The sequence below is a fragment of the Cladosporium halotolerans genome, assembly GCF_011745625.1.
Source record: "Cladosporium halotolerans strain TM138-S3 chromosome Unknown Sca20, whole genome shotgun sequence".
Lineage (NCBI taxonomy): Eukaryota > Fungi > Ascomycota > Dothideomycetes > Cladosporiales > Cladosporiaceae > Cladosporium > Cladosporium halotolerans.
The window spans coordinates 20,856-37,490 of record NW_027191471.1 but is presented as its reverse complement, the minus strand read 5'-3'; the positions used below and the strand labels follow the sequence as shown (position 1 = coordinate 37,490).

Sequence of the window (16,635 nt, the reverse complement as noted above, 5' to 3'; positions counted from 1 at the left end):
GCAACGCGAGATGCCCCTCATGCTCCATCTGAGTTGCCGAGATGTGGAGCGTGCGCGCCGAACAGAGCGGCGTTGTGAGGAAACGCAACCATGATGGCCAATTTCAAGGCGAGTAGGAATCGGGCTCTTTCATGATTTCTTGGTCCATGAGCTGCTCGACCTGTTTCTCGGTAAAGCGGTGCATCAATTTGCCAGCCGCATGCGACGTCTCGAAATTGTGGCTATTCTCGCGGACTTTGTCGACATGGAGCTTTTCTCGTCAGCATATCACACTCGGTGAGCCATTGGTTTGGCGACGACATACCACAGGCGTGTCGAACTCATAAAGGTTCTTCCACTTCTGCTGCTGGGCTGCCATCACGTCGATCTCCGTATACTCGAATGGCCTCTTGTCCCAAACCTTGGACAAGACCTCCCTCGCGTCGGTGCACAGCGAACAATTCTGACGCGTAAAAAAGGTAAGGCGCAGGTTCCACTGCTGACGGAGGATGGCGGACACCCTCATGTTTGTCGGCGTTGATATCAAGCAAAATGTCGTGCGACACCGTGTCGCCATTGGAAGAGCCGCCCAGAAGGGGAAGCCCAGCCAGATTTTGCCGCCGGTCACCGCCCTGGAGTGACGTGGGGTGCTTCGTGGGCCTTGCAGTTTTATCCCCGCGATCCGTTTGCGACGAAACAGCTATACCGCAATATCCATCCTCCTCTCGCGCGGCATTGAGCGATCATGGCTACAAAGTGTGTCCACCGCGGATGCGGCAAGGCATTTTCCGATCCTGAAGAGCCATGCAACTACCACCGTACGCTTTGCCTCCAGCTCACTCATCATCCAACAAACGCTAACCAAACCTACAGCCGGCCTGCCCGTCTTCCACGAAGGCCAGAAGGGCTACCGCTGCTGCAAACCGCGCGTCCTGACGTTTGACGAATTCCTCACAATCACTCCCTGCACCATCGGCAAGCACACGACCGTGGACGATACCCCCGCACCCGCCGAGCAGAAACCCAGCGATGCCGACGTCGAAGCCAAAATCCAAGCCCAGGCGCCCAAGCCAACGAACAACACCGAAAACCTCCCTCCTCCCGTCGCCCGCCAACCCATAGCCGCCCAGTCGCCTCGCCCGACAGCGAGCCCCGCGCCGCCTGAGGACGAGAGCGACGCTGAAGACGCCGTCGTCCCGGACAACACGACCTGCAAGCGCAAGGGCTGCGGGAGCGTGTACAAGCAGGGCCAGGACAGGAGCAAGGAGGAATGCGTGCACCACCCGGGCCAGGCGCTGTTCCACGAAGGCAGCAAGGGCTGGACGTGCTGCAAGAGGCGGGTGCTGGAGTTTGACGAGTTCATGCGGATTCCCGGGTGCAAGACGAAGAGCCGGCACTGCTTCGTGGGCAGGAAGAAGGATGAGCAGACTGAGGAGGCGCTGTCGGAGGTCCGGAATGATTTCTACCAGACTGCTACGACGGTCATCGCCAGTCTGTACTTGAAGAAGATCGACAAGGAGCTCTCGAAGGTGGAGTTTAAGGACCAGGGCACGATTGATCTGGACTTGAGGACTACGGATAAGAAGCGCTATCAGACTAGCATGCCCTTGTTTGGCACGATTGATACGGAGAAAAGCGCCTTCAAGATCATGGGAACGAAGTTGGAGTTGACTCTTGCGAAAGCGGACGGGCTGGGTTGGCCGGTGCTGAGGGCCGATGACAGGCAGACTGGTGAGATTATCCAGGCTGGCCGGGCTGGTAGGGTCTGATACATGAGGATGAAGAGGAAAATCTTGGGTGGTTTGCATTCGAGACGATTTGATAAAAGGAAGAGCAGGAGCATAGCGAAGGCGTTACGGGGCAAAATCGAGACGCGGAGACGAACATACATAAGAGCATGATAAGGCCCACGAGCAGACGAGATTACGGCTTCGAATGAGAAAGAACAAAGAATTTGACAAACCATACAGCATCTATATCTGCACTGGATCAAACAATCTAACTCCGTCCGATTTATCGATTCTGCCTGTCGCCTCCTATCTTCCCTCGAGGTAAGATATCCCAACATCTCTGCCTTCCCCACTTCGCCTTAACCAACATCACCCAATCCAACCCAAACCTCACCAAACCCCCTCAGGAAACCACTCCTGACACCTCCAACAAGCAGCCCCCACCCTCACCTCCCTCTCCGAACAACACTCCTCCCCCACCCCCACCACCACCTGCTCCCTCCCCTCCTCCTCCTCCTCCTCCTCCTCCTCCTCTCTCACCCCACTCTCTACCCTAGCTCCCCACCTCCCCAACTCCCTCTTCTCAACCCATCCCTGCCTCTCCTCAATCTCCCTCATCAGCACCCCCCAAAGCCTCCTGTGCTCCGCCTCAGCAGCTCCCAGACTCGCCGCCGCCGCGCTCCGGTTCCGGCCCCAGCGCTCCACCGCGCGTCGCCCGAGCATCCAGCGTCCGCTTCCGCTGTCTTGCGCTACGACGGGGATGCGGAGTTTTGGTGGAGTGCTTGGGGCGGTTTTGATGGTGATGGAGATTGTGGTTTGGGAGAGTTTTGCTGGCAGGGCGCGAGACTTGGCTGGTGGGTGGGCGGGCGGGAGGTTTGGGTTGGTGGAGGAGATGGGGCGGCGCGGGATGGGGATTGGGATGGGAAGGCTGCGGGGTGGGGTTGTTGGTTTGGTGGTTTTCGTGGTGGTTGTGGTGTCGGGGTTGGTTTGCGCGGCGGCGCCCGAGTTGTAGGGCGATTGGGCGTGGAAGCCGAAGAGGCGGCGGGCGAGCATGGTTGTTTCGGAGGGGTGGATGTGGTTGAACGTATGTTTGGTTTGGTTTGGCCTTGGTGGCTTTTTGGTCGAGGGGTTTGTGTGCGTCTTGTGCCTTGTTTTTTTGGTGTTGGAGAGGGCATGGTGCGTAGAGGCGGCGGGATATTTGAAGGATATGGTGGTAAGTGAGCTGGCCTTGTGAGGGTGTCGGTTTGCTATAAGGTTTTGCATTTGGTATGACCATGTGAAGTAGTGGCCAATGCCCGTATACCGCGACCGGAAGAAGGCGACCAATTGGGACTAGATGCGCTCGCCGCTGATGATATGCATAAGCGGAAGCCATTGTTAGGTTGCGTCCGTGATCGTGTGAGGACATATCGGGCCAAACTTGTGAATCTTGGCTGTACTGTTTTAAAGTTTGCGTATGTGAAGTCTGGAATTCGTGAGGACACTTGTGTCGCGCTCACACTTCTGACGGGATGACAGCGCAAACTGAGTCTTATGCATCCGTGCTGTCGCAGATTCGTTGAGAGATGATGTAGGTATCAGGCAAGTGAGTTGGATAAGATCATCGTGAATTGTCTTTGATACAATACGTACACCCGTAAATCCATCGCATCATTCGTGTATCATGAACCCATCCCAGAGAGGAATGTACTCTCACGCCAGCGCAAGAGACCTCGTAATCAGAAATGTACAGTCCATCAACAGAAGACGAGCATCAAGGCAACTCCGACCTCCCCACAACGCTCTCTCTATCCCGCCCGAAACCGTCTGAACTCCTACTGTTTTTCATCATTCGCGCACTTCTTTCCGCCGCCGAACTCGACTCACCGGAGAAGTCAAACTCGCTCACTTCTGACCAGCTGGGGTAATGCACGAGCGGGTTGCTGCGTCGCGCGGGACTTCTGGTGGGAGAGATGATCGGGCTGACGACGTCGTCGCGCTCGTCGTGTCCATGTGTCAAACGCTGACGCTGCGCCGCGTCCTCGCTGCTTTGCGCGTCTTCCACCGAGGTAAATGGATTTTGCCTCGCCGGTGGGGAGGATGCTTGCATCATCATCATGGGCGAGAAAGGAGTCGGTGGGCGCGAGAAGCCGTCGGAGCTGGAGGATTGTCTGCGTGAGCTTCGAGAGCGCCTTGTGGGCGGGCTGTATGGCGTGTAGGGGACCGGGGGAGGTGTGTTGTGCTCTCTCCTTGGATAGCCTGGGTGATAGTCGGTATTCTCGCCATAGCGATCCGCGTGATCTGTCGAGCTGTTCATTGGAGCGAAGAATGGATTCGTCTCGGACGATGCGCCTCCGCTTGGGGTGTGTTGGTGATTGACGAAAGCTGGGTGCATATGTACCGGCGGAGTGTACTGGTTGGACAGACGGTTGTAGCGTTCTACCCATTCGCGAGGCGGTCGGTTATGGGTCTCTGACATTGGTCCCACGGCGGTCGTGACTAGTCCCATATGAGGATGACGACTGCGCCATTCGCCGATTTCGCTGTCAGTCGGCGAGCCTGTGCGTCTTCTGCCTGGGAAAATGCCGGTGCCATTTTGTCGCTTCTTTCGGCGGTGCATGCAGAACAGAGCCAAGACCACCAAGCCGAATGCAAGCACGCCAAATGCCACACCCAATGCGATTCCTAGTGTGCGATCTTTAGGACGGCCTGATGACTCTGATGGCGTATCTGAGGGCTGTGCATCATTTGAGTTGGCATCATCCGTAGTTACAGGCCGGCTGACGTCGAGGCTCGAGGATGCTGTGGTTTCCATGGTCGCTGGTGATGCTGTGGCCGATTGAACGTATGTTGATGAATCTATGACAACCGTATCGGGCCAGGTGAGAGATGCGACATCTGAGATGGTGGTGGAGGGATAGTATTCGGATAGGAGCGAGTTGGCGACACCCCAGAGATGCAAAGGGACATCGGTGGTGGTGGATGATGCCGAGCCAGAAACTGATGAACTCTGGGCAACGCTGGTAGATGCGGTCTGGGTCGGCGTAGGCTCCGGGGTGGATTCTTGAGCGTGAACTAATGCTGAACTGAGCAGAATGGCGGTCGCCAACCGTCGCGGGCTTCGAATGCCAGTCATATCCACCAAGTCCCGGCTGCCAGTCCTGAGGTAGAGTCCAGCCCGAAGATCGGTGAGACGAGGAAGCTGATGTGGCGGTAGGGAGTGAAACACTGAAGGTCAGACGGTTTTTGGGTGATGAGGAGCAAGGATCAACAGAAACGAAGGAGCAGCACTATATCCCAATCTTCGCATTGCCCGGCCGATAGGCGATGCCACTCCAGACCTACCTCTCGCTCCGGCTATGCAGAGGACAGACGATCGCCGGCCTCGTCCACGCCCGAGCGCAGACATGGGTCAGCGTGTTGTCGGCTACCCGGGAAAGGCGCGTCGACTCTGCTGCAGAGCCGGGCGTGGATGCGGTCAAGGGCGCGGGCGGCCAGTGACGCGAGTGGACGATAGCATGGCAACGGCAGCCTCAGGCGAATGGGCGATACCTCAGGTAGCATGACAACGGCAGCCTTAAGCGAGAGGGCGCAGGCACCAAGGCACGCGCTGCAGGGACGGCGCAGAGCAGGCGCGGAGCAGGCGCGGAGCAGGCGCAGAGCAGCCACTGGGAGGCGCCAACGTGGCGGCGGGAAGTGGCTTTGCTCGCTGCAGAGGAGGGAATCCCTGCTGCATCCATGTGAGCTGTGGCGCCCGACGTGTGCACAATCAACTCAAGTGATGATTGCCAGCAGATCTGGCCTGTCACCGCCGCTGCGATCTTCACTCGTCCAGCTGCATCGGGCAGGATGTACTATAGGGCTGTGGCTGAGTGCCTCGCTGTGCCGCCTGGTGAAACCGGTTTTGCGGATTGACGTCCGCTTGCTCGCTTGCCGCTTCAAGGATTTGGCTGCTTCTGCTCCGCGGACCATTGACCCTTCGACCTTTGAGGATGGTTATAGCCGAGCCTCATGAAGTCACAATGGCGCTTGGCCTGCACGTTGTCGGAAGACAAGCCCGTGAAGATAAAACGGGGCGTTGGTACATCTGCAACCGAGGTGGAGAGCTCAGGAGAGTGAAGTCAAGCTCACGAGCAAGAGGGCATCCTGTTACCCCAACCCTAACCCTATAGCATCATCGACGACTTCAACCACTTCTCTCTCGAGCGCGTTTCTTGCCACGAAGAGGATTTTTCGATCAGTCGGAGATTGCAGAGCGACTATATTCTATTCTGGGCCACCAACAGCGCCTCACCGTGTCCACCAGCCTCGTCGACGAAGATGTTTCGCATGAAGTCTGAATTTGACATGAGCTCACGATGAACACTACCCGTTCTTGTTGGACTTTTGCCCAGACCTCCTTCAAGGTCACAACATACCGCGAATCATTGTGCAGACCAGGTCCCAAGAGCCCTCTATATCAATTCGGTCACTCGTTTCATTCTCTGCGAGCTGCAGTCGAAGGTAGCGACAAACAAGCGACTGTCATCAACCCTGCAGCACTCATACCAAGAAGAGCATCGGCACAAGGCGCAAGACAACGTACGTCGATATCGTGATTTCTCATTCTCTCATCCACTACCTCATCCGCCATATCCCAAACAATACGTCCTCACCTCGACAAAACCCCCCTCACAACCCCCTCAAGCTCCACGCTCCCCTTAACCGGCACCTCCATAATCCCATTCTCCCCGCTCCCCTCCCTCAACCACCTCTCCAGCAAATCATTCGACTCCTTCGGCTTCACGGCCGGCGAACTCGTGCCAACCGTCACGTGCGCCGTGCGGTTCGCACAAGGCCAGCTCTCGCCCTCGCTCCCCGCAACCCGCACCACAAACGCCATGATCCTCGCGTCCCAAACCAGCCTCTCGAGCCGCACGCTCGCAACCCCCAGCTTCGCGTCCGGCAGCGCGTAGGCGCGCTCGGGCGTCGGCGCGGAGGTTTGTGCGTGCAGGTCCGTCAGCTGCGCCCAGATGCCCGGGTGCTGCGCGGCGCTGGCGCGGTGGATGAGCGTCACGTGGGACTCGCGCTGCAGGCGGCCGGAGGCTTTGAGGGAGTTGTACAGCTGGGCTTGCGCGGGGTCTGCGTCGCGGAAGACGGCGTCGAGGACGGCGGCGACGCGCGTTGCGGGCAGCTGCACGGCGAAGTATTCGACTTTGCGCTCTTTGGGTTTCGGCGCGGGCTGGGAGGGGTTCGGGGCGCCGTTGGGTTGGGTTTTTTTGCTGTTGGAGGAGGAGTTGCCTGACTTGATTGTGTGCTTGATGTCGACGGTGTAGTCGTTCAGGGCGGCGGCGATGGCGGCGTCCATGTCGGTGGAAGATGGCATTTCGCGGCCCTGGAAGAGTTTGGGGTATTCGTTGTAGAGCTGGGTGATGACCGTTTCGAGGTTGTCGCGAGAAGAGGCCAGGACGTTCAGGTTGATGACTTTGTCAAAGCCGTCATCGGGTGACGTGTCAGGCGTGACTGGCTCGAAGCGGTGCATGAAGCCCTCCATGATTTCGATGATCTCGTTGCCTTTCGTGCTTGCGTGGATCGTCTGGTGGTTGTCACCGCGGGCCAAGATGCGGTTCCGCGTGGCGTGGCGGATGTTGTCATAGTTGCTCCTGTCGTGCACGTAGTGTAGTGCGACAAACCGAGCTGAGGGCACGATCTTCGAGACATCCTCAATGAGTTGCTTGCGCTCACGCCGTTGGTGGTTGTTTCTGTCGGCCACCATGGCCGGGCTCTCCGTGAGGCAGTCGGAGCATTTTGACGCGAACATGGCAGGTTTACCTTTCCTGACGGTAATGTTGTCGTTCTGAATGTGGCCCCAACCGAACAATTTGCAAAGAGCGAGGGCGACGGTGGTCTTGCCGCATCCCAGTGTGGCGACAGGCACTAGCACAACGTCGCCCGTGACATCCTCATTTGCAACATCACCTCCTTCCTGCTCTTGTCGGATGATATCCGAACCCTTGAGACCGCGAGAGTTCAAGAAATCGTTGCGCATTTGAATGATACCGTGGTTGGCGTTGTAAGCTTGAGCAAGGTCAGGCCGGCCATGTAGCTGCCTCCGCGCAAAGTCAACGTATTCCTCGGTGATCTTCTTGTGCTTCTTGTATTTGGGCTGACGGTCACCGATGATGGCTTTTGTGCATTCACGCCACTGCCGGTACATCAGGTACGGCTCCTCGAACTTGTACTTGAAGAACCAATCGTGCCACTCATTTGTGTTTGCCTTAGACTGGCAGCGGACGACAAAGCCTTCGGTGTCACGGCCGGCGTAGCTACCTGTCTCTGCGACGCCATCGAGGAATGTCTTAACCTCACCAATGTTGCTCATGGTCAAGTACATCGTCTTCTTCATACCCCACTCGTCGGCAAACTGATCGACAAGATGATGAGGATAAGTCGCAAATTCTGGGAGGTTGAGGTTGATACCGTGCAGGTACAAGCCGGCCTGCTCCGGGGTGTACTGGAGAACATGCTCCTCAAAGTCATCATCGCACAGCTCGGCAACCGCCGTTGCGTTCATTGCGCGTAGCCTCATAGCAAGGTCCTGCTTCGTCTTGCCAACAGTAGCGAGGTGTCTCTCAACCCACTTCTCACCAGCCATCGCATGGCTGACATCGGTGTCTGTCCGGGCTCCGGTCGAATGCTTGCTGCACACCAGAAGCGTGCCGTCCTCAAGGCCAGAGATGAAGATAATGCATCCGTTCTCCTTCACACTGAGCTCGTAAGGTCCTCTTGTGTTGTTCTCGACATTTCGCCACTGTGTTTCGTTGACTTCGTCGGTGTTGAAGAACTTGTCGTAACCTCTCACGACGATCTCCGACTGACCATCGCGGTTCTTGGCAGTGAAGAGTCCTCGAGCGTAGGTGGGAAGGTGAGGCTTCTTGTAGTCCCAGTCCTGCATGCGCCACGAGTCGACTTGGATATTCGATCCTTGGACGGAGTAGGTGTTTTTCTTGGCCGAGAAGCCTGTCTTGCCTTTGTCTTTTCCTCTACCCTGGCTGGCTTCCAGACCGCGAAGCATCTCAGAAACCTCATGGCGGTCTTGAGCCCGGTAGGGCGCCTCGTTTTGGTAAGCCATCGTTGCCGAAGTGGCGCGTTAACGAGTTTGTCGAGTTTACAATTTGAGTCGATCGGGCTTAGAATTTGAGTCTTTTGATGGAGCCCTTGCAGCAAGCCTGTGGCGGAAGGTATGCGCTTGAAGAGCGTGCTGCGGAAAATGAAGGCCAAGTTCCCGGGGCTCCCTTTATACTCAGCCTTTCACAGCAAGATCGTGACTGCCCGTAAAAGACCGAGTTCCTCTAGTTGACACCGCCCAATCGAGTCACAGTGGGAAGGCGATGGGCGTCGCGCGATTATTCACTGCCACTCACACTTGTCGAAGCGGGACGTCAGGCACAAGCGGGCAGCCTTATCGATAAGATGTGGAGGAACCAGGGTCCAGCACTCTGTTTGGGACGCCCGGCGCATGCAACAACACATCCCGCGACCTTGACCGCCCACTCCAAAACCCTCCTGTCTCACCAAAACATCACTCGTCCCCGCTGTGCAGATAAATACAAACTTTTTGTCCATCCTGTCTAAAGGAAATTCACACCCAGACTACGTCTACGCGCGCACAGCCGTCGCCCAGCGCACCATTCACCAAAACACACCACATCACACGAGCTGCCCACGATGGACTTAATCCAAGGCAAGCCTCCTGTACCTCCTTCACTTTCAAGTCCCGCTCTAACACCTCTCCCACAGACTGGTCCAGCTACCTCTTCTCCCCCACCTCCCCTCTCCGCCCCTACCTCTCCCCCGTCCTCTCGACAACAACCTCCTACCTCCCCCTCCTCAGAACCTACACAACAACCCTCACCAACGCCCTCACGCAGAAACCCGACCTCGCCACCCTCGCCCTGCTGCTCCTCATCCTCATCCTCTCCCTCAAACTCCTCAACATGCTGCTCAACACCGTCCTCTTCTGGATCCGGCTCGCCTTCCGCGTCGTCTTCTGGAGCGCGCTGGGGCTGCTGGGCGTTTGGATGTGGACGAGAGGGCCGGAGGGCGTGCTGGAGGATCTTGGGACGTGGGTGGGAATGTGGCAGCAGGAGTACAGGCGCATTCAGGACGGGCAGCAGGAGGTTGTTAGGGGGAGGAGGGAGGCGTATGGGAGGGAGAGAGGGGCGGGGTGGTGAGGGGGCAGTAGTAGGAAGGAGCTAGGGTGGATTGTTTGTGAGAGGAGTTCGGATGAGAGGAGCTGCAGTTCCGATACTGCTTGAGCTCGCAGACAGTTGGAGATGACGGCTGGCTGGAGGGAAAAAGTTGGGCCCAAGGAAGCCGCACACAGCACACAGGACATACGGGAAGGAAAGGGTTTCACACAGCGCTGGCGTTTGACGGCGCACCAGATGTCTGGGGCAGGGAGTTGGAATGCTCTGGCTCTGCCTCTTCGGCTCAGCCCGCGGCGCTTTTGGTTACGACAATTGAGTTTTGTGTGTACGTTCCCGTTGGTTATTGATACCTTGCTTTACCGCGTGCTGCTGCTACTGGTACTTCAGAAAGATGCTGCGGCCCTCAATCGTCTATGGAAACAATGTTGATGGGGTTTGCCTACTGACCGACGCCAGCATTGTGTTTATAATGGAGACGGACACGAGTTTGCACAAAACCGAGGAGAAATGACGCATGATGAATGATTTTTCCTTCATTTTGTATAAAAGGCTTGCATGTCTATGTACAAGATCCAGCTGCAACCCACCTCTTTTTGAACAGATAATGAAGAAATAAAAACATACTTTTCGTTCGGTTGCCCTTGCGGCGCCTTGTGGTGAACAGGCGTCCGAACCGGGACGGGAGAACTCAGTAGAGCGTCCCTACTGACAGATAAATCAAGCAACCCTCCGTGCGTGTCCAAGGAAATGAGCGGACCCTGTCTTGTCTTGTATTCCTCTCAAATCATACCAGCCCACCGATTTATAATCCCCTCCTCTTCGTCTTGATATGTGCTTGCTCTTCCATGCTCAAGGCACGAGAGCTCCGAGCTTCGTCGGGGCGGGCATCGGCTTCGTTCCCCATGCCCGGCCACTGCGTAGTGTACGCGCTGGTTATCATTGCACCCAGCATGCGCTCGCATCCCTTCCATCCAGCCTTTGCAAAGCTCATTCACACCCCAGGAAAAGCAAAGCCTCACTCTTCCGCCCATCTTCTCTCACGTACCGGCATCTCCTTGCCCTCTTTCGCTCTCGAGCCATCGGCTTCCGCCTTCCAAGCCCAGTACTCGCCAAGGCGAATCTCCGCGTACGACGCATAATCGAAGTCGATCTGGGAAATGGTCGCTTGAATCAGTGCCCAAACGCCCCAGTAGAAGCCAGGCAAGCCGCGAAAAGCCTCGACCTGCTCGTAGAGCTGATCAATAGCCGCACGCAGGTCGATCTCCATTGCCATAGACTCGTCGTCCGAGATGCAGTTTTCGTAGAAGCTGGCGACGTAGGCGCGCAGGAATTCGCGACGCTGCGATTTGGTCGGCACGCTGGCGTGGTCGCAGTCGAAGCCGGCCCATTCGGCGAAGTGGTTTGCAATGTCGAAGGCGGCAGGCGAGGGCGTCGTGTACTCGTAGTCAATGAACGCAACAGGATGCGAAGTGGAGTCCTTGGGAGAGCCGCAGGGACGTTGCACGATGACATTGCCGGAGAGGAGGTCGCAGTGCGAGAAGACGTATGATTTGCCGAAGAGGCCTGGGACGTCAGAGAACTTCTCGACGATGGTTGTAAATTCGGCGCGGAGGTCATCTCGTCTCTTCGCTAGTTCTGGGGTGTTCGCCGGGAGTGCGTCGATCCATTGGGTCACCACAGTCCAGGTGTTTGGTGTGGGCTGCGGCTGCTGCTCGGTTGCCTGCGAGCTCTTCTGACCGGGCGTCTTGCCGTTGAGGCGAGGCAAGGCGCTGATGGCAGAGATTGGCAAGCCACCGTGCCACTGTCCCAGACGCTGGGCGACCTGCTTGTATACCTCGGGCTTCCTCAGATCTTCGGGCGAGCACACATCTCCTTCAACATACTTGTACATCAAGCCGTTCTCAAACCGCGCGAGGAGAGGTGGAGCCAGACCACGGCTGGCCAACAGCGTGTGGGCATTGAGCTCACGCTGCCTGTCAATCAAGACATCCGTGCCCTTGCCGTATGCTCTTAGAAGTATGGCATTTCGGTCCACCTCGGAGGCGGTGTTGCCTGGAAACTCGATGGTGGCCTTGGTGAGCGTGTTTGTGATGCCCTCTGTGAAGCGCTTGAACTTGATCTTGCCGTTGCTGTCTTTCCACTCCGGGGCGTAAGCTTGCACGAGCCTGAGAGCGGAATTGTCGGGGTCCGCGTTGTCGTAACAGTGGGGAATGTGTGGGATGGAGTAGAGGCCGTTGACGGGCGAGTCAATGCGGCCGACGGCAGCGCCTTCAGGAGTAGTTGTAGACATCTAGAGCAATTCCGCCGCAGGGAGGGCGGTATACCAGCGTGGTAAAGGTCGAAAAGCTGTACTGTTCAATTGACAGTGCAGTTAGCATTATAGCTTCTGCCAGCGATAGTATGGAGGTGAGGCAGAGAGCACAGTGGCCTGATGCGTGGGCGGTGTGTAAGACGACAGGAGGGGAGGGGAGGGGAGGGAAGGGAAAGAAAGGCAGATGGAGGGCTGGTCCGATGGCTGCTGTAGTGGGCTGTGGAGTCCACATTTACGTCGAGGGTTGTCGGCAAGCGCTGCGTGCCTGGATGGAGGCACACGGCGGCGGACCGCCTCGGTGAGTTCCCTGCATGACGTTTCGGAGAGGGGTTCGGGCTTGGGGGTGAGAGGAGGCTCGGTGGGCCATTGGAAGTGGGATGTGTGTACTCACGCAGTGTGCAGGGCGATTATTGTGGCGGCGCTAGACCGCAGACGAGGGTGAGGGCATGGAGGCGGGCAGACGCTGGGCGCGGACGGCGAGCGTGGTGCGGTGGTAGGTATTATTGTCGCAGGCGGCCTCACGGCGTCGCGGACGTGGGCCAGTCTCCCCAGGCTTGCGGGAAAAGGAAAGGGGCCAGCTGCTGTGAGGGGCAGCAAGCGAGCGTGGACGGACGGCGCGCCGCGCGAGCCAGCGGCCTGTGTGGGTTTGGCCGAGCGGCGTGTGGGTGGCGTGGGTGGGTGGATATGTGCACTGCAGAGGTGAGAGGCCGGACGGCGCTGCTCCCACGCCTCCACTCGCGCCTCCCAGCATGTGACAATCAGCCTGCAAGTCGCTCCTCAGCCGGCGCAGCATCGCAGAGGCACTCTACGCCCAGCAGAGATGTCGCCTCGCCTGTCCGCGTGCCTACCTTCCTATCCCTGCCAGCCTGAGACGGGCGGGCGGACGTGGCTCCAGCGTCTGCAGGACGCGAGATCGTCTGCCGCAGTGAAGATTGCAGAGCGCCGTGCGCTGTCGCGAGCCAACGGCGCGCCCAGATGTGCCCATCGCCTCCAATTAGACGCCGGCCATCAGGCTAACGCATCCTTCTTCCCGCCCTAGCCGCCTTGCCCGTGGGCCTAATGGGTCCGAGTTCATATGCTGTGGCTGCGGGTCTCAGAAGCTTGATCGGCTTTTGCACTCGATGTCGTTGGTATGATCGGATAATGCAGATGGTGTTTCGATCCGGCAGGCTATCCTTGCGTGGTGTAGAAGTCGCCACATCGTGAGATTTGACGGCCAGTGCGACGGTTTGGATTCACACGCTGCGCATGGGAGGAGTGAGGGATTTCTGAGGTCGTCGGCTTACATTTCTTTATATGCACATTGCCGTCCGGAGGGATGCTGCCTCAACATCAGACATCGGCACTCATGCGCGATACTGGACAGCGTGGTTATCACCCATCGCTGTCGGCAAATTGAGAAAACATAAAATATGATCGTACAGGCTTCCAATATTCTACTCCTAAGCCGCGTCTTCCCTTACACAAGCCCCAGCTTGATTTTCCTCTTCCCCGTGCTTCCCTCCAACTCATCCTCAATCTTCACCCGGACCTTCTGGAATAACTCCACAGTCCTCTTCCCTTTGCCCACCGCGTCAAACTCGAGCTTATACTCCGCCTGATCGAAAACACCATCGACCTCATCCCTCTCGCTTCCAGCCAGATCTTTCAGGCGAATCAAGCCCTCGATGCCAAACCGCGGCACGAAAACAACAAATCCGTTGCTGAAAATCCGCATCACAAATCCGTCTTCCTCCAACACGCGGCCCTTGAGGGCCTGGCCGACGTAGAACTCGACAGACGCACGACCAGCTTGTTGCGCGTTGCGATGGCGGAAGTTGATGTTGCGGCAGACACCCTCGAGCTTGCTGCGGCTCTGCAGGCTGGCGTCGAGCGGCTCGTAGTCGATGGCGGCGGCGAGCTGGCGGTGGACTTCGAGGTCGGCGTATCGACGGATAGGGGAGGTGAAATGCGTGTAGATTTCGGAGGCGAGGCCGTAGTGTCGGAATTCTGGATAAGAGAGGGTGCCGGCACAGAAGTACTCGGCGCTCATCATGCAGCGGGTGGCCAGGATGCGGACGAGGGTATTGAAGAACGGGTTCGCAGGCTCGGCGCAGGTGTCGAGGCTGTCGGCAAGGGCTTTGGAAGAGTCGGTGCGGAGCTCCATGCCCTTCTTGACTTTCAGCTGGTTGGAAAGCTCCTCGAAGTTGGTCTTGGGCGGGGCGGCGTGGCGACGGAGGAGGGCGGTTTGTGGGAAGGCATCATTAATTTTGGAGGCGACGGAGATGTTGGCGAGAAGCATGAATTCTTCGACCAGCTGGTTTGTGTCCAGGAGCTCTTTTGTCTTGACGTCGATGGGATCTGAGGTTTCGCTTTCGGCCTCAACGCGCACTTCGGGAGAGGCGAGGTTCAGGGCTCCAGCAGCCATGCGCTTGCCTCTGAGCTTCTTGGACAACATCATAAGGCGGCGCATGCCTTGGGTGAGTTCGTCTTGTTGGCTGTCGTCGTCGATGCGGAGCTGGGCGGCTTGGTAGCTGAAAGCCTCCCTGCTGCGGATAACACTCTTCGTGTAGTCTGCCGAGACAATGTTTGCGTCTTGGTCGAGCTCCCAAATGACACTGAAGGCAAAACGCTCGACATAAGGCTTGAGAGAGCAGAGATCTGTGCCAAGCAGCATGGGAAGCATGTCGATACGCTTGTCCACAAGGTAGACAGTAGTTCCTCTCAACGAAGCTTCCTTGTCCATGGCGTTGTTTGGTCGGACAAAGTTGGAAACATCAGCAATGTGCACGCCAACCTCAAAATTGCCGTTTGGCAACTTCTTTGCGTGCAAAGCGTCATCAATATCCACGCAGCCTGGAGGGTCGATAGAACAGATGATCAGATCTCTGAGGTCGCGTCTACCGCGCCACCCAGGATCTTCCTTCGATGCAGGAACTTTCCAATCGTGACCCTCAGCAGGCAAGCAGTCAAGCACGGTCTTGGGGAATGGCCGGTATTGTACGTCCCACTCAAGCAACAATGCCTCGGTCTCGGCACCCTTCGTCTCCAATTCGCCCAAGCTACGGACGAAGTGGCCAACAGGGTAGCGCGAGTCGCGACCCCAAGAGTCCACTGCAACCAGCACACGCTTACCGAGCAAATCAGCTGCCTGTCTGGTGCGAACGCGAATCTTAGGCACTCGCTTGTCCATGGGAATGAGGAAAACAGTCTGCTGCGCTTGTCCGTTCTTTGACCCTCCGCGGACTGAGTCTCGGTCGATGTGACCAACGTACTGTCGCCAGTTGCGCTTGATGACGCCAACAACTCTGGCGGTAGGTCTGGGCTGGTTTTCAAGTCCGGAAGCATGAGTCTTCTTCACTTCTTCTTGAAGAGCACGGCGCTCCTGCTCGGTAACAATGCCTTCAGACTCGTCCTCGTTGTCGGCATTCTCGTTCTTGTTGACCTCGTCCTCCTCAATCACCTTTGATGAAGGTGCCTTCCACTGGTCTTTGGGCAAGACCTCAACGACGACGACATCTCCCGAGACGGCGCGATTGCTGTTCTCTCTGCCCTGAATGATGAGCTGGCGATCAAAAGCAGGAACGTGGACACTGCCTTCCAGATAGTTGTACGTCGAGACGTTGAAGATGCCTTGGTGAAGAGTCCCAGCCTTGACGCCAGTAAGCATGGCGCTCATCGACATGTATTCGGGGTAGAACAGCTCCGCCTTGCCGTCCCTTGTAGATGATCGCTCGGGGATCATGTCCAGTAGCTTGTCCGCTTCCGGGAGCTGAGACACGTAGTCGCGCAGAGGAAAAGCCGTGACATTCTCAGCTTTGCCCTTGCGAATGTTGTCGCGGTCGTCGCTGATCATGACAACCGCAGGGCACCTCACGCTCTTGCGCGCACTTGCGGCTTGCTGAAGATGCTCATTGTACCATGCAGTCGCCTTCCGAATAGCACGGTCGTTTCGGTCGTTAATGGTCTCGCCAGCTTCGCGCTGGACGTAGGTTTCAAGCCTGAAATCATTGAAGAAGACGTAGAAGCGCTTGCCATCGTTTTTCGTCAATGCTATCAAACGGTGGTAGAGTGGCAAACTTCTGTTCTTGACTTCTTCCAGGACGGTCTGAAGGACGATGACGTCGGTGAAAGCGCCTTCGGCTTCGAACAGATCCATTCCATTGAGAAAGGCGTTGGTGTCCGGAATCAGATAGTGGCCCTGGGGGAACTGCTTAGTCGCTGCAGGAGTCGCGCTGAGCACAAACGGTGCCGCTTTCTGATGGTATCCGGATGCCTGCTGCTCCAGGCATACTGTGCAAAGCTGACTTGAGCAAGGAATGTCCTGACGAAGATAGAGCTCGCGGACGATTTTCTGGACTTTGCCAGATTTGAGCGTGCGCAGGTAGGTTTTGCTGCTCAGTGTGGTGGTTGGAGTGATGGTCGCATGGGACCTTTTGAGCGAGGTCATGGCGACCTGTATTCCTTT

At 57.2% G+C, this 16,635-nt stretch overlaps 7 protein-coding genes across 7 annotated transcripts; 2 read left to right on the top strand and 5 right to left on the bottom strand.

Moving 5' to 3' along the window:
- Window positions 1–103: 103 nt before the first annotated feature.
- On the bottom strand, window positions 104–505 carry WHR41_05780 (uncharacterized protein; the record flags this gene model as incomplete). Its single annotated transcript, XM_069374385.1, has 2 exons — window positions 104–250; window positions 305–505. The coding sequence occupies 2 exons, from the start codon at window positions 503–505 to the stop codon at window positions 104–106; spliced, it is 348 nt and encodes a 115-aa protein (XP_069228353.1).
- WHR41_05779 (uncharacterized protein) lies at window positions 406–2,134 on the top strand. Its single transcript, XM_069374384.1, has 3 exons — window positions 406–797; window positions 853–2,030; window positions 2,117–2,134. The coding sequence occupies exons 1-2, from the start codon at window positions 725–727 to the stop codon at window positions 1,746–1,748; spliced, it is 969 nt and encodes a 322-aa protein (XP_069228415.1). The 5' UTR covers window positions 406–724; the 3' UTR covers window positions 1,749–2,030; window positions 2,117–2,134.
- Window positions 2,135–3,462: 1,328 nt separating this feature from the next.
- WHR41_05778 (uncharacterized protein) lies at window positions 3,463–4,824 on the bottom strand (the record flags this gene model as incomplete). The annotated part of the gene is made up of 1 exon (XM_069374383.1): window positions 3,463–4,824. One exon carries the CDS (start codon window positions 4,822–4,824, stop codon window positions 3,463–3,465), a length of 1,362 nt encoding a protein of 453 aa, XP_069228416.1.
- A 1,515-nt stretch (window positions 4,825–6,339) lies between these two features.
- On the bottom strand, window positions 6,340–8,799 carry WHR41_05777 (uncharacterized protein; the record flags this gene model as incomplete). The annotated part of the gene is made up of 1 exon (XM_069374382.1): window positions 6,340–8,799. The coding sequence occupies one exon, from the start codon at window positions 8,797–8,799 to the stop codon at window positions 6,340–6,342; it is 2,460 nt and encodes an 819-aa protein (XP_069228407.1).
- Window positions 8,800–9,395: 596 nt separating this feature from the next.
- On the top strand, window positions 9,396–9,901 carry WHR41_05776 (uncharacterized protein; the record flags this gene model as incomplete). The annotated part of the gene is made up of 2 exons (XM_069374381.1): window positions 9,396–9,411; window positions 9,468–9,901. 2 exons carry the CDS (start codon window positions 9,396–9,398, stop codon window positions 9,899–9,901), a joined length of 450 nt encoding a protein of 149 aa, XP_069228408.1.
- A 991-nt stretch (window positions 9,902–10,892) lies between these two features.
- On the bottom strand, window positions 10,893–12,167 carry WHR41_05775 (uncharacterized protein; the record flags this gene model as incomplete). The annotated part of the gene is made up of 1 exon (XM_069374380.1): window positions 10,893–12,167. One exon carries the CDS (start codon window positions 12,165–12,167, stop codon window positions 10,893–10,895), a length of 1,275 nt encoding a protein of 424 aa, XP_069228409.1.
- Window positions 12,168–13,647: 1,480 nt separating this feature from the next.
- WHR41_05774 (uncharacterized protein) lies at window positions 13,648–16,617 on the bottom strand (the record flags this gene model as incomplete). Its single annotated transcript, XM_069374379.1, has 1 exon — window positions 13,648–16,617. One exon carries the CDS (start codon window positions 16,615–16,617, stop codon window positions 13,648–13,650), a length of 2,970 nt encoding a protein of 989 aa, XP_069228410.1.
- Window positions 16,618–16,635: the final 18 nt, after the last annotated feature.